The sequence below is a fragment of the Phalacrocorax carbo genome, chromosome 24 (assembly GCF_963921805.1).
Source record: "Phalacrocorax carbo chromosome 24, bPhaCar2.1, whole genome shotgun sequence".
NCBI lineage: Eukaryota > Metazoa > Chordata > Aves > Suliformes > Phalacrocoracidae > Phalacrocorax > Phalacrocorax carbo.
The window spans coordinates 4220708-4237276 of record NC_087536.1 but is presented as its reverse complement, the minus strand read 5'-3'; the positions used below and the strand labels follow the sequence as shown (position 1 = coordinate 4237276).

The following is a 16569-nucleotide window of genomic DNA, read 5'->3' as shown; positions in this document are numbered from 1 at the left end:
AGCTGCGTCCCCGCTCTGCTGTTGTTGCTGGCGGCGATCGCCCCCTCCCTGCGCGGCCGGGGCCGGGCTGGGTTGGGCTAGGCTAGGCTAGGCTAGGCTGGGCTGGGCTGGGCTGGGCTCCGGGCAGAGGGAAGAAAGGGAGACGCACAGGGGTGGCTGCTTCTCCCTTTCCAGCCATTGCGGAGAAGCAGGGCTCGCCTCCCCGCCGCGCCGCGCCCTCCCCGGCGGACCCCCCCCGCTCCCCTTCCTTGTGATCGCATTGATTTGGGCTTGGGGGGATTTAGTTTTATTCTATTATTATTTTTTTTTCCTGGTGGAAGGGAGATCGGGGAGCAGTTGCTGCACGGGAGACAATAGCGATACAGCAGCCGCCCCGCTTCTCCAAAAAAAAAAAAAAAAATTAATAAATTTGGGAGTGATTTCCCAAGATGTCTTATCAGGGGAAGAAAAATATTCCACGGATCACGGTGAGTTGGGCGCGGGGGGATGAAAGCGGGGAAGGGGGAGGGGTGCGCGGGGATTAAGCCCTTTGTGTGCTCGGGAGCGATGGCAGGGGTTTGTGGCAGGATAATAAGATCAGGCTCTAATGCAGCGCTTCCTGTGCTGCAGCGCGGCTGGGAGCCGGGGGGGCCGGGGGGGCTCGGGAGCGGCTCCGCGGCGGGGGCCGGGGGGTGCGGAGCCGGCGGCGGGGGGATGCGGGGCCGGCCTCGGGGGGTGGGGGGGAGGGATTGCACCGGCATCGCCCCCCGGAGCGGAGCCCCGGTAGCGCCGGTGTCACCGGCCCCGGGAGAGCATCGGGGACAACGGTACCCCCGGCGGGGGGGGATGGAGAGTAACCCTCCCCCCCTCCCGCCCCCCAATCTCCAGCCCGGCCAAGGGCGGCTCCGGGGCGGGGGCGGCGGGGGGTGGTCGGCCGGAGCCCCCTGCCCCGCCGGCTGCGCTGGGGATGGAGCAGGATTTCCTCTGCTTCCCCAGAATCTTCTCGCAAGGCGCACGTTTCAGCCCGCTTCTCGATGCGATCCTGGGGGAAAAGGGAAGGAGCCGTTATATAAACCCCTCCCTTGGTTTCCTTACTGTGCGAGCAGATTTAGGGCAGGTACTGCAGATCCAAGGATACTAACTTTTCATTACGTAAGGCAAAGATATTCGCATCTAACGGGCTGTTACAGCCATTTATTCTTTTTGACACAAGAGTTTTTCATTCTTGGCAGCGGCTCCTTCTCCCAGCCCCACGGACACACCCATCCTAGTCCTCCTTCCTCAGCCTCGGAGGCAGAAAAGTGAGCTCTGAAATAGAGCTTTGAAGTGTGACGTTCGTGCCGGAGCCGCCGGGCTGGACGGTTATGTTTTAAATGATGTTTAGGAAATGCAGGGGATGCACAAAATTGGTATGTGATAAATGGAGCATCCTCTTTCTTGGTGGTGGTGGGGAACAGTATCCCTCCACGAGTCCAATGGTAGAGAGTTTAAAAATATGCCTACTTTTAAATAACGATGAAGAGTACTGCTGAATTGCTGTCACGGGCCAAAAGCAGCATGACGCATTTTTCTTGTGACCGAACACTCTGATTTATGTTGCGTGCACCTGGCGCAATTCTCTTGTAAAGATAAGGGATAGAAAAAAAAATCAGATTCTGGTCTTATTTGCTGTTGTATGAAGCCAGAATTGATCTACCGAGACTAATGCTTGAAGAAGGAGGATAATCAATGTTTAGCAGTCCTGTTTTGTCTGCCTCTGTACATACAGATTTAGTGGCAGGCCCTCGCAGGGTTGCAAACTGCGGGCGCTTTTGTCTCCAAGGTGGTTGAAATGAGCAGAAGGATCCGCACTGGTTTCAGAGCCTACCGTTCAGCCGCAGCAGGAGAGCTGTTTACTAGCAGAAGCATTCAGAGCATCATTAAAATGGTCCAGGCTGCATTTTTGTTGGTCACTATATATTTTTTTTTTTCTTTTCCTTTTTTTTTCTATCCTAATTGATGCCCAGTGCATTAGGGCTTGTGCTGTCAGTGACATCGATGGCCAAGCTAACTGATTTCAATAGTAGCCGGCCTTTTTAATAGCACAAGAAGTCTGCACTAGAGGTGGGCATAAATACTGCAGTGTTTCTGGAAATGGTAAACATGTAGGACAGTTTGCTGTAGAGGCTGGCGTTGAAAGACAAGTGGGTTTTTCACGCCCCAAGTTAATTCATTCAGGCTTATTGGCATTCACAGCAGATCCTAAATTTAAATCTTGGGGTTTTCTTTCTTTGTTTTTTAAATCGGTGGCGTTATTCCGGGAAACTCTCCATTGCAGCAGTAGGAGGGAAGAGAAGGAATAAAAGGAGGGGGAAGGAGAGACACTTAAGATTTCATAGATATTTAGGAGTTACATAAAAGATGGATGTAACAGTATAAATCAGTAGCTGATGCAATTCATGTAGCCCTTCTGGCGTTAAAAGAGCCGTGTCAGCTTGTGGCAGTTCAGAATCGGGTGCTCCAGCTCTTCAGTTTTGTTATAAGCTCTTTGGGAAGATGCCCGATTCTTCTGGTGGACCCGCGGAGCCCCAGCTCGAAGCAGGGGCCCTGAGCATCGCTGTCGCTGCCCTGTGTGTGTTTGCGGTAAGGTCAAGGCACCGCCAAGCTAAAGTCCTGCTTTCTACCCCTTCTTGAATTCAACATTTGGCTTCAGCAGCCAGGCTGCGCTGCTCTGATATAGCTTTGTTCTCCTACAAAGACGTTTTTGGGAGGAGGAAGGAGAACCGGAGGAAGCACAAGTGCAGATACAAGGGCCAAGGTGTAGTTTAAACCGAACGCATATGTGCTTTGCTTGAGATACACGCGTCTGTAACGCAGGGACTGAAGGAACCAGAGGGACGTAGCAGTCGCTTTTAACTTTCCTCCCCATCCAGAGCTCTGTAGAGTGCGTTTCACTCTTGTTTATGACAGATTTGATTTTGACCTGAAGTCTCGCAATAGCGAGGTGTAACCTGGGCTGTGATAAAAGCACACGGCTCGATAGCTGCCTTGTTATAATCATCTTTCTGTTCCGGCCAAACTGTCTCCTAATTGGAGGGAATTTTAATAACAGTCTCTTAAATCCTTCACTTAAACTTAATTTGCTGATATGCGCTTATCTCCATCTGATTATGCAGTAGTGTTCTGGAAGGGCAGTAGAAGTACCCACTGCATCGAAACATCACGAAGTTGGACAAAATGAGTTTGTTTGTGTCGTGTAACCCCTGGCAACAGACTTTTGGTCCATTTCCCTGACAGCAGTTGACTCACAGCTAGCCAAGTAGTGACTCCAGTGTGTGGGTGCATATAGGAAACTTTGCATACGACCAAGGCAGAAAAAATAGAGCTGTGGCTATTACGCATCCCTCAAAGTATTATTTAATGCTTTTGCTGTAGGTGATGGGGGCAGACTGCAGGTAGGAGTGACGCTGCCAAGTAGACAAGCCCGTTGGAACTCAACTCCTTTTCCGTTCTGATTTTTTTTTTTTGGATCCTTGGTGCGATGAAAGGACTTGCAGATGAAGTGAAATATTTTATCTTTCCAGTTGAAAGTGCAGCGATTGACTTGTGTTTTGACACGTGCTTGTGAATAATGCAGAGGTTGTTTCCGTCTCTACTTTTATCTCTGAAGTGACACCGCAGACTGTCAGCTTTCTCACAGAATAATTATGTATTGTTGTATGCTTCTTTGTTGCAGAGCGATCGTCTTTTGATCAAAGGTGGTAAAATAGTTAATGACGACCAGTCTTTTTATGCAGACATTTACATGGAAGATGGGTTGATAAAGTAAGTGAAGCCTCATACCGTGTTGTGATTGGGAACGTACAGAAACGTACTGCAGATTAGCAAGGAGTAGCTTGGTCTCAGCGAGCTCTATTAAATTGCAATGAAAAATGAGTATTTCACATATATCCTGGTGTTTGACGGAGGAACTTTAAAAACAAGGTGTTGAATTAAATCAACAAATGGGCCAAAACCCCACTGTTATTAAAGCATGGGTCAAAGGAGGTACTTGCATGCGCTTAATTTTAGCCACGCGAATGGCCCCATGCTGAGATGACACATCTGTTTGAAGTTATCTGTGTTGTAACATTTTACTGAGTTATGATTCAAGATACTTTGAATCCAGAGTTTAGCATCCTAATACTGTTAATTCTGTTTTAGGGTAGGAGGCTGGACTTAGGTGACCTCTTGAGTTCTTGTGCAGTGCTGTCTTCTGCGATTCTATGATACAAGGATCAATCTAAACCCCCCTAAAGTTAATAATGTCCTGTAGTTTAAGGATTAAGGTTCAGACCTCTTTCCAGCATGCTTCTGTGTTTTCAGTGCTGAAACATGAGTTTCTGGCACATTAAATATATTACAGATTTCTTTGGAAAATTACTCCTAGGAAAAAGTGGACGAGCCAGAGGTTACAAACAAGGAATTTTCCTGTTCTGGCTAAACGGTCAGGACATATGCTTTGCTAATCAAGGTTAAAAGTAAAAGGAGCCAGCCAAAGACAGCTAATTAACTGCAATGTTTCATCCACTATTGCATTTCTAAAAATATGTCATGAAGAACTAGACTGGAGAGGGCTTTGGAGGTCTCATCAGGAATTTGGAAACTGGTATCTGCCTGGGTTTATATTTGTGCGGGGACTACATAATAGTTACGCTTGAAGGGGAAGTAGAGAGTATAGAGGCAAAAATTCTTCCAACGCTCCCAAAACAATGCTAACATCCACATCGCTGTGAGATAGCTACAATCAAGTGTTGAACCGCCCCTTGGCAACCCCTGTCCAGTCCCAGTAAAGCTGCTCGCAAGGCTCTTGCTGCATTTGGTGCAGCAGTCGTCTGATTATCTGCACGGCACCTCTCCAGCTGTCTGCAGTGTGGCTCCTTCTTTTCCTTCCTGATAAATCTAATACTGCCCCGAGGTCCTGAAGTAATTGCACGCTTTGCTCTCAATTATGCAACTGCTTCAAGGGGAAGCATAAAATATTATCAGCTGTGTATGCTGATCCTGTACGTTGCTTTCTATGGAAGAAGAAAACACTAGCAAGGTTAAGTAGCGCAAGGGTTTTATGTTTACAGGCTGTTTGCCTTGACTGATGTTTGTGTCTGACTTGCTGTTTGAAATGTGTTTACCCAGGCAAATAGGAGAGAATCTGATTGTGCCAGGGGGAGTGAAAACTATTGAAGCCCATGGCAGGATGGTGATTCCTGGAGGGATTGACGTTCACACCCGCTTCCAGATGCCGGAACAGGGGATGACATCCGCTGATGACTTCTTCCAAGGGACCAAGGCTGCGCTGGCTGGGGGCACCACCATGATCAGTAAGCTGGCTGTTTGTTCTCTACCAAGAAAGCTTTACTTTTTTCTTTCTCAGACAAGTACAGAGGCTGTGGGCTGTTTAAGTCACATGATATTTTGGACCAGGTATCAGCAGTGGAGGATTTCTGATGTCTGCCCAGGTTGCTGAGAAAAGCTTGTGCAGGGGTGGGAAAGGGCTGGAAAATGAAGACCCCAGGATTTCCACATCTTGCAGCTGTCAGTCATTTCACTCTTGTCTTCTCTGTTGGTAGGGTTTACCCTGTTACCTGTGTGACTTTGCCAGATTCTTGGGTCTGCTTCTAATGAAACCAGTGTCACTTTGACCTCTGGCTCCAGTATGAGCACCAGATTCTCCACATCCCTGTGCCTCGGGTCCCTTTCTTCATGATGTCTGTGACTCCAAGAGGCTTGTACTCTTTCATCTTAGAGTTCAGCCTTTCTGGAGCAGCGGTTGCTGCACATACAGAGAGAGGAAGGAGAGGTGCTTCATGCAGGGTTGTCTGGGGATGGAAAGCTGTCCATCATATGGTTCACACCCAGAAGCTTGATGCCAGTGTTCTATGAAAACTGGGCCACTTATTTAAGGATTTGCACATGCCCACATGTACGCAGCTTTAGCACCAGAATTTTTGTTAGCGTTGTTCCTTTTGTGCTCATATCCTCTTTTGGAGGAAGAGAGAAATCAGGAAATGAAAATATCTCAAAATACAAAGACAGACTGACTGGCTGTTCTGCTGACACCAGGATTGGACACTTGTGGTGTTCCACTCTGGCTCTGAAACGCCTCATGAATGACTTTGGGACTATCTGTCCCCACTCAACGTTGGCTACAGATGCTTGGCTTCTCAGAGCCAGGACCTTAAAACTCTCTAAGTGAGTCTTTGTTGTTAACCTTGTTTGAGCTAGAGAAAAAAATAAAACAACCCTGTTGCAGTGGAGCTGATCACGTGTAAACTGTAACACGGCGCCCTGGAGTCTGCTGCTGCATATGGGAATCAAGGATAAAGGTGTAAAGTGATACAGTGTCTAAGCATCTTGCATTCTTTCATGTACTCTGAGGGGCTGCCATTTCACAGGAGGGGAGTTAAGGTACAGAGAAATAAAAGCTCATGGTTCAGAACAGGTACTAGCGTCTATTGTCTGAGCCGGGGATATAAAGAGATCTTAGGCACAGCCAGGAATCGGCCTAGCTCTCCTTGGTTCAAACCTAGCTCCCTATGGACTAGAACATCCTCGTCTCTTAGGGGACGGCGATGAGCAATCTTTGATCACTGGCCTGGTGGGCAGACTCGGATTGATAGAGATGGAGGTTGGGAGCAGGAGCCGGTGGTCCAAACACAGCCGGACTGTTCGTGTTTCAGAAAGAAATCTTTTTCTGGGCCTGAACCTTGCAAACAGGTTGTGTCTGGCCTATGAACTTGGTCTTCTGCTTCAAATAAATAACCCTAAAATAACCTGGGGAATTATTTTTCATAACGTTATCACTTTAGAGTATGAAGTTTGTGTAGGAAGATCACCTCACACATGCAGGAAAGATAAAATGAGAGTGTGGCTGTGGACGGTCTCATTGTGCATACTAATATCCAGTTTTTCTTTGAATTTTTGCTGCCAATTTAAATTAGTAACACTGAAATGGTATTTTCTTTTCAGTTCATTGACTTTGTTTCATTGGCTGTTCCCTTGTCATTAGGACACCTGGTCCACCCTTGAATTATCATTTTGTTCTTCCTTGTTGAGTTAGATCAAAATAACATTCTCTGTCATCTGCATCTGAGCTTTTACCGGCATTATTTCCCCCAATGGCACTTTTGAAAACATTTTAAGCAGAAATTGCTTAAGCAAAGTTTTCTAAAGTAGCCCTTTACTTTGGTTGCCCGATTTTACCTATGCAGAGCCTCGTACTTCAGAAACACTGGACCTTTCTCTATATGTGTAGATGTATATGGCCTTTATGACTGTAATATCTGAATATCTCACTAATGGTGTTCATAACATCTCTGAGTTAGGGAAATAGGAGAAGAGTCCCCCATTTTATGACTTCTCATTTTACAGCTCTGAAAAACTAGCGCAATGTAGGTTATGACTGTGGGCAAACCACGTGGAGGAGGCGGTGGATAAACTTGACCTTACTGCCTTCCTGAGTATCTCGGATTAGAATACTAAAATACACAATTATTTCTGAACAAAAACCAGCTTCCTAAAGCGTAGCAGCGAGGACAGTAATTGGCCTGCTTAGGAAGATGGAGAGACATTTCTGATGGGCGGGTATCAGTAACTGGAGCTGAACAGTGGAAAGCAGAATAAATAATCCAGCTAGACTTCAAAGCTTTGGAGACTCTGCTCTGTGTCAGCTCAGCTGTTCTGTTCTTAGCAAAATTATACCATTTGCAAAAATGTTTTTCCATAAGGAAGCATGCAGAACTGCCCTCGTGAACGTGTTCTTGGTGGGTGGCCTTTGGTTTTTCCCAAAGCAGGTGGGAGTCGTGGTTGATTGCAGCGTTTTTTCTTTCATGATAAATAGGACAACGTTTAGTGAACTAGATTCATAATATCACAGACAAATTGCGGCCTGAAAATGACACGCTAATGTTTATGTCATTGTATATTTTAAATACTGTGCCTGGGACTTCTCAAAAGAGAATATCCTCCTCTCATGGAAATGCATCTAGCTGTGTGCCTCTGTTCTTCAGGCTTTTTTGGAAAAGCTGGCCTCATGGGTGTGAGCTTTGTAGAAAAAAAACCCCTGTGTTTCTTCATTTGTGCTTTGAGCAAACTTTGTATTATTTACAAATAGCTTTACTCCATCCGTTTTTCTCTTTTATGCATAGCCCGCATTTCGGGCAAGAAAACCGGTTAGTCGGCTTCGTGCTTCAGTTTGTTTCACACTTTGATGCGGGAGGGCACTTTAAGGGTGTTTACTTTACAATCATTGTAGGGAAATACTTGTTTTACGTACATTTTTCGGTGAAATTAAAACAAGAATCTTGGATAGGGTTCTATTGATTGTTGGTTTTATAAAAGCTGTGGGTGAAGTCCTGGCTTTGGAAAAGTAATGGAGAGTTTTGTCACTGACCTCAGCAGCGGCTGGAATTCGCCCTGTATGTCTGGTTTGGTTTCAGAGAGCTTCATTTTCAGCTCAGATCAAATTCAGTGTTGTTCTTTTAATTCTCATGGCAAACACATCCAAGGGAAGCACACAGGAGTTCAAGAATGTAACCTATTGTTTCCAAGCCCTGTTCTCATTTACTTCTGTTCGCCTTTAAAGTAAGTTCCCTACTACAGCATTGGAGATGGGAGAATCTGGCTCTGAACTGGTACCAAATGGAGTAGCCCTATTTTCTGTGCAGAACCAATGGAGATTTATGCCAGTGGGGAGCAGATATGGCTCCAATCCAGTGCTTCCCAACTCACCCACTGGCCAGCCGGAATGAGGGAGGGTGGCTGGCCGTGGTGATCTGAATTAGCCTGTTTCTGCCCTACCTCACCCACATTCCCATAGGGCGCTCCAGCCCTTGCTTTCCTGAGCCCTCCTCCAGGTTGCTTCACTCAGGAGTTAGGGCTGATTTCTTTCTCTAGCTACTCATTCCACAGAGGCCATCTGAACAGGAATTCCAGCTATGATCCTTCTGTCTCTACCCTCTTCAGTGCCAAAGGCAAGACTCCAGCTGACTTTGCTAATGTATGAAAAAATATAGTTGGTCTTGCTGTGCAGAGCTGAGAGGTGAAATGATGTATTGCGATATGATTGTTTGTTTTTCTGAAATGGCAATTTTCATGATCCTACCTTAAAACAGTAATAGTGTGGGTATGTCAGCCGAGGGTGAACAGCACTGCGCACATTTTAGGATGACATTACTCTGGAAAAAACTTGGATTATTGCCCTTTTAAAATGTCAGAATGCAGTGTTTGGGCATTAAGTTGAAGGGAGGATTCCAGGATCGTCTGCAGAAGACTTTGGAGGAGAGAGAGTATTAGACAGGCTCCAGCTCGTTCATGGTAGCTTCCCTAAGCTCCCCTGTATTCCATGGAAGGAGAACAGTCCTGGAGTTTTGGAAGAGGACTCCATCTGCAGTTGTCCTTTACAACAGGTTCTTTCTCATCCATGAAGCCTATGGAGCAACAGTTTTTTGAGCCATAGATAGCATTTTTGAGCCCCTGTTGTCCCAGCTTGAGGGAGGTTGGTGCCCTAGGATATAAAGTAGTCCCTGGAGCTATTAGAGAAGATCTCACTGCAGAGAACAGGGTGGTCTTTCCAAGTCTTGTAATGGCTTGGTCACATATTAACTGTGATGGGTAAAACCCCCATCAAAATCAATGGTAAAACTCCCCCTGATTTCAGCAGAGGCAGGATTACCTTTCTCTGGTCCTAAGAAAGGATGAAGCTAAGCTGTGTATATTTGCAGGCTCTCTTGTTCTCTAGCCTGTTTAATGTCCTCCTGAGAACTGCATCTACCCAGGCCAGCTCCCACACACATTTCAGCCCCCCCTCCTGAAGACTGTGCTTCTTCCTGGGTATCTGCTGTCCCTGAGTGAAATCGCTCGCTGACATTGCCTGTGTTGACTCAGTCAACCACTGTTATAATCATAGAGAGCAATTACAGTGAGAGAAATTATAGCTCTTTCTGGCTTGGTGACTTGGAAGCCAGCTGCCTTTTGAACTTGACTGGCAGTTATCCTAATAACATGGAGAATGTATGCTGGGGATATGAGCCTTTGTATCTTGGGAGGTTCAGAAAATGAAGGGGAATTTCAAATGGGCTGTAGTCTGCTTCCTGATGCTGTACCTGGCTGTTGAAGAGAGAGCTTGTGTGCAGGATGGCAGGGATTTTCAGGAGTGTGCTAGCTGCTTAGCTGCAATTGAGTTTGTGGTGAGTTGGCACCAGGTCTCCTAGGTCATCCTGAAGATCGCCACCTTGCTAGAGGGAAATGTTTCCGGTCTAGTATTCTTCATATCTCAGTTTTTGAATGGAGCATGACTTAAGAGAATGGAGCCCCACCCCCCTTCAAAGGAGATCAGAGTCTGAACTGCAACGTGAGCTTAGAGTAGGGTTTAGAAAAGGTCTAGGCAGTGTTCTGGGCAAGGGCATGGGGTGGTATTTAGACCCACCAGTGAAGACTAGATCATATTCTACCATACTGGGTGCTGCTATTTTATATTCTTGGAGTTAGCCCTATCCTGGAAGACAGCAAGAGTCTGAATGGTGAGCAGAGGAGGAGGATGGAAACAGAGGCGCAGAAGGATGTGGCACAGCAGTTGTTGTGCAGTAACTTGTGGCCGAGCTGGCGGTATAAAACCAAGTGGTTTGAGTCCAAGGGCAGCGACCACAGAGCTGCAGTGTCTCACCAAGTCTCTGTGGCTGTGTGTACACAGCACTGCATTGTTCTGCAGACACCGGCCTGAATTTTGTTTCTTTTTGCACCCAGTAGCAGAGATAAAAGAGGAACTGTGCAGCTGGGGGCTAGCACTTCAGACGGGCTGTGTTGGGGTGTATGGCTTGTTTCACTTTCCAGCAGCTGGCGGTGGATCTTCTGCACCAAAGAAATGTTTAATTATCTAGAAATGTAATAAAAATGTCCACTTGCTTGTATAAAAGATTATTGGTGATTTATATGGGTAGAGGCTTCCTTGAACTCTTGTTATTACCACAGAGGAGTGCAGAGTCCCTCCGGCCCTTTCTCTCCTCTCCCCAGCTCCCCTCGGTGCCTTTTATACCCCCCACACTCTTCAGCCTGTACACTGATTCACGCTAAATCTTGTTCGCTTCGCTGACTCCCAGCTTCCTGCTGTTGTGTTTGTTGCTTTCATTCAGAGCGGGCTTAAAATCATTAATGAGAAAGTTGGTCCGTAAACAGAGATGGGCACTCCCCCGTTGCGAGCTACTCTTCTCAAGCTTTTAAACCCCTCTAAGTCCATTAGGCATCTCTGCCCGCAGTAGTTTGTGCAGCTACTGTACGGACGACAGCCTCCCTTGCTGGGAGAGGCTCTGCTTCCAGCCATCCCGGCCATGCTGACTTTCAGCTGGATGGGATCGCCTCTATTGTTCTGATGGGGTTTCCAAAGGGGTCTCGCTGGAAGTGAACGGAACGAATCTGCCAAACCCTTGATGTCTCTTGCTGGTTAGCGCAGAAGGAAACAGCTGTTCTATCCTCAACACTCTGGTGTGTGTTATTGTGTGCATTTTATTTCTTTTTTTCCCCCTTTGGGCTGCAGCTATTGTTTGTCATCTCTTTGCCGCTGAGAGAATAGGCTCCTGGGAGGACTTTAGGAGCTGTGTAGCTTTGCCTGAGGTTATGCAGGAGGCCTGTGGCGCAATAGCGTCTTTAACACTGGCTGTCAGATATTCAGGCTAATGACTGCCTACCAGCTGGGCCATCTTTCCTTCTTAGTGCTGAAAGGTGAAATCAGCAGTGTCTGGTTTTGGGCCGGAGTCCCGTGAAACCGCTCCAGTCCAGTGTGGCTTGTGTGTAAGTCAATCAGTAGATGTCTCCCTATTTTCCATCTTCTGCCTTCCCCAGAGCTGCTCTGGATCCTGGCCCTCGCTCCTCTCCCAGCCTTCTGCCTCTTTGCAACACAGATTTATTTTTTAACAAGCAGGTGAGCAGGGCCCTTGCTCCGTCTCTGTTTTGCCCCGTTCTGCTTCGGACCCGCTCCACCCCTGTCACTGCAGAGGGAGGAGTGGAGGGAGGCTGTCCCACATGTGCTGGAGACTCTGATTTAGTTCTGAACAAATGAACGTTGAAATGGCAACACCACTGACAGCGCAGCCGCCTTCCTGCAGATGTGACTGACCGAGATTTTTCCCGGCATCCAAAACAAGGGATTTGGCACTCACTCAGGAGAAATAACCGGTGTTGTCTGTTTCTGTAATAGCGCTTAATTACCTCTTATTCCATGTAATGGTTGGGATCAGTAGTGCTGCTTTGCCACTGCATGGAGAAGAGTTCACGTTCTTTTCTTTAAAGAGCTGCTTTTAAATGCTTTTCTTGCTTTCATGTGCACAGTGCTTTTACCCCCAAGTCCCATGCCTTCTGGATGACACGCAGGGGAAGTAAAGAGCTAAGGATATCATCAACGTGTTGTCTTACATAGCCTCTTACATCAATGGAAAATGCAAGGGGTGCTTTGAAGGGTGCAGGTGTAAAAGTTGAGTCCCCCAGCTAAAGCCTGTCTGATGGAGATGGAAAAGCAATCTCAAAAAAACAAAATACAATTATCCACCTCCGTTAATGTAACATGATTAGCTGTCTGTGGTAGGTTTTCAGGGCACATGTGTTAAATCTTGCCGGATAACCTGTCTTAATCACCTTCAAGTTGAGACAAGGTCTTAAAAGAAACACCAGGAAATGGTGCCTCCAGCTCTTTCCTTGGCTTGTTTTTCTGGGCATGGATTTTTGCCTTCCTACCAGCGTTCAATCCTTTGGCTTCTTTTACCTTCCCATGAGCTTGACTCAGCAGAAACCATCCTTGCAGACAGGAACTTTCCACCTTGGGAATTAGCTTTGCGTGTCAGGGGAAGGAAGCAAGTGACGCCTGGAAGAAGGGATGGCTAAAACTAAATGCAGTATTTCTCTCTTGGGGTGGATTCGGGCGAGTGCTGTCTGTAGAGTGGAATTTGACATCTTGGGTCAGCGGAGTCTATTTCCATCATTCCTTCAGCCACTATGTTCAGTTCATAGATCCCACCTGTTCCTTAGAAATGGGATTTTTTATTTTAATCTTTCTGGTGAGAGGGAGAAAGGTTTAAGGAATACAGATTAGCTTCTCCTGTCTGGCGTATTTCAGTCATGCTTATAAAGTTGTTACCCAGGTGGGGCTGTGCCTGCATCTTGGCAGAGCCCTAACTCCCATGGAAGCCCTGTGCATTTAAAAGGAATGCAGCGATGGGCACTTAAGAGTTATGGCTTCTGGGAAAACTCTCTTCTTCTCTTGATACACTACAGTTAGTGTTACGACGACCTCTGTGCCAATGGCTATGTCACTTAATTGCTCCGTGCTAGTTGCTAGCTGTCCGTAATGGGAGGTGGCTTTGTTGCCGAGGGGTTGTAAGCTCTCATTCAACTGAGTTAAGTTCACCTAGACCCTCATAATTACAAAGTAAATATTTTTATGTAAGGGTGCCTGAAAGCCTGACGTGTGAAACACCGGATGCCACCTGGCAGTGAGACAGTCCCTGTCCCTCCCAGCTGGGATCCGTGCAGATGCAGGCACCCAGTCCCTGCAGCTCGTGGTGCGCAGCTCTGGCTACTGTCAGGATATGAATAAAAGGAAAATCCCTGTGTGAGGGAGAGATGAGGTTAGCCCTGTGTGTGTAAAAGTGCTGGGGGTTTCCTGCATCCTGAAAGCCTATTTTAAGTAACAGGAGGAACTGTTAGACTTTAACCGGCAAATGTTAACTGGGAAATCTCCCGGTGAATTTTCAAAGCCCATCAAAAAGGGCTGTGCTTTTGGAAGTTCCCCATCCTGACCGCTTCTAGGGCACATTTTCACCAGATTGCTTTGTTCCTGAAAAAAGTTACATATGTGCACTGTGTATATTTTTGGAATCTGGGGGACTCTGTGGTGTTTTACATATGAATGAAATTCCCTGGCACAGCCTACAGGCAACGGGAGCTGGTAAAGGAGTTCCTTGAGAACTCCTGTATTATTGCACAGCACTGCTTTTGTGCAACGGAGAAGGGGGAAAGTTCCCAAAGCATAGCACAGCAAGAGATAACGTAACCCAATATCGCTTCAAAAATCTCATTCCAGAAATGCATGTCAGTTAATGATACTTCCCAACAGACATTTCTTTATCTCAGGTAATATTTCTCGGGATTTGTATCAGCGTCCAAAGAGAAGAGTTCAGCTGCTGATGGGGTACAAAGTGCTTTTCAGACTGATGTGCAGAGACTCTTTATCCACTGCGAATTGAAAAAGTTCTGTAAAGTCTTTGTAGCAAAACGGTAGCTGGAGGAAAATGTCGATGTGCAGGATGTTCTTACGTGAAGTAGAGTTAGGCCACGGTACCAAGACTAGAGTTTGCTTCTGCTCCTTTGTGAAGCAGTTAGTCCTTTTGCTCTGCAAACACTCTGTAAAAGGGGAAGATGGCAGCTGTATGGAAGTGTCTCACACCGAGCTGTCCTGTGCGTGGATCCAGGGGCAGTGCAGGCTATTGATCAGTCTGGCTTCCATGTTTGAGCCAAGAATTAAGGTGAGGTCTAGTATGTGAGAGTTGCTTGTAAAAGCTTGGTGCATGGGGAAAACAAAAGGCAGCATCTTGTATGTATGAGTGTTCCTAACCAGTTTGCTGTCGGGGTCCTGGATTGGAGGAGCGACAGGCTTAGTGTCCATCTTTGGGTTGGCCAGAGCAGGTGATGCCCAGGAGTGCATCCTTTTTGACCTCAGACGTGGTGCTTTGTGCCCCCTAAGCAAGGGGGAGGTTTTGTGGGCCTGGGAAGATACCAGACTGCTCCAGAGGCCGGGCAGGGCTATTTCAGACCTGGAAGAAGGAAATTTGGCAGCTGGGGACTGTGTTACAGAATTCTGATGTAAACCTAGGATGATCTAGTGAGGCCCTCCTACAGGTGATTATTACAGCAATCTCAACAGCTATTTTTGCAGGCAACAGTAGCCTTGCAAAGTTGATAGAAAACTAGCAGATGGCTAGGTGTGGTCTGAAGACTGACGTGTGCAGTGTGAATGTGCTGCTTGATCGCTGTCCTACAGTAGGTTTGTTAGAAAATAGGTTCTGCTGCACCTCCACATCAGATCCCACCAGTTTTCTCTATGGACACATGCACATTTGGGTCTGATTTAGTCTTTGCTTCCTTGTCTTATAGTTCTGTTTGACAGTCATCAAAGTCAGTGGTTTAACTGAGAACAGAATGGGGACTCTTACTGTTTTACCAGAAGTGGTATGATGGTGATAGATGAAAACCTCTTCCTAAGTGTGATGTCACTTCATCACAGCCACGAGAAGAGGAAATGTCTGGTCCTTGTCCAGCGAGGGGAGATGTTCATATGGCAAATAACCAGAGGGAAAGGACAGGTTCACCAAGCAGATCTTCCCCCTCGCCCCTCCCTACTTCCCTCACAAGCTGTTAAAAATCCAAAAAACCAAACAACCCAGAAGAGATTATAGAATCAGAACTCTTTGCATTTATTTTATTAGGGGAAAAGTTCATCTTTCTAGTCCTGAAAACATAAATCTCTCTCAGAACCATCATAAATTCCCATTGTTAAAACTCCCATCCCGCAGTCGCGTTCATCTCCCACGCCGCCCTGAGACAACCACGGGCAATGAAATGAAGCTGGGAAGCCAAAATCTGGCCTTGGCGACAATGATGCAAATCCAGAATTGTTCCAGCTTCCCGGCTAGTGGAAAAAGCCTGACGGGCAGGGTATATCTCCAGTGACCTGAGAGGGACAGAGCTGGCTTACAGCACTTGATCTTTTGTCCTCTTGTTTCTGATCAAACTTTTGCCCCTTGGATGTGTTGTTATAGCTGTGTTTTGCCTTGACTTGAAATCCATGGCTACAAACAGAGGTTTTCTCCATCCTGGTCCCTCAAGGTTTACAGGTCAATTTATATGGAAGTCTTTGAAGTCCTGTGTACTTTTTTCCATGGGCTTCAAGTGTGGAGTGTGCCTAAATGAAAGAATAAATCTTGGAATCACTTAAATACCTCTTTTGAACTTGGCTCCCCGCCTCCTCTATGCTGGTGACCTCCTGAGATACAAGCATAGCTTGGACCTGCGCTGTAAAGAAATGGAGTGGGTTTTGATCTGATCTAAATATGTAGTCATTTCAGCTGTTGAAGAGGGTTATTAATTACTGTTTGGACATACAGACCCCTATTCTCTACATTTGTGTCCAGCTGGCATTAAATTATTAATCATATTTTGGATCTAATCAGCTAAAAAGACAAGTGAAATATCTGTATGACATCAGTGAGGGAATAACAGAACACTGCAGTCTGAAAATGTAATCAGTGTAGCACGGATATGTCTAATTCTTCTGAGCCTGGTCCAGCTTCTGATTCTCTGCATGGAGTCTAATAAACTGGATCTAAACTGACAGAAAACAACATGCGATGTCATTTAGCCTGCCTTTTCTTCTGTGAGTTTGGCAGACACAAGCGAGCAGTCCTTGTCTTGTATTAGCGCGGTAAATGCTATTCTGTGCAGAGCGTTCTTACTCCCCAGAAAAGTCTCTATATTTTATTATCTTTTCTTGGGGAGAAAAAAGCCAACAACAAATAAATAATGTGGGAATAA

General features: G+C 46.4%; 1 protein-coding gene across 2 annotated transcripts in view; it reads left to right on the top strand.

Annotated features, from left to right (window-relative positions):
• Positions 1-16569, top strand: part of DPYSL2 (dihydropyrimidinase like 2) — a 54848-nt gene that overhangs the window by 10412 nt on the left and 27867 nt on the right. The window contains exons 1-3 of one of the 2 annotated variants that reach the window (XM_064472909.1): positions 99-467; positions 3695-3783; positions 5131-5315. In XM_064472909.1, coding sequence (XP_064328979.1) covers positions 429-467; positions 3695-3783; positions 5131-5315 — 313 coding nt within the window. In that variant the 5' untranslated portion in view covers positions 99-428. Of the gene's footprint in view, positions 1-98; positions 468-3694; positions 3784-5130; positions 5316-16569 lie in introns of those variants that run through there. The other variant, XM_064472908.1, reaches the window with a different exon arrangement.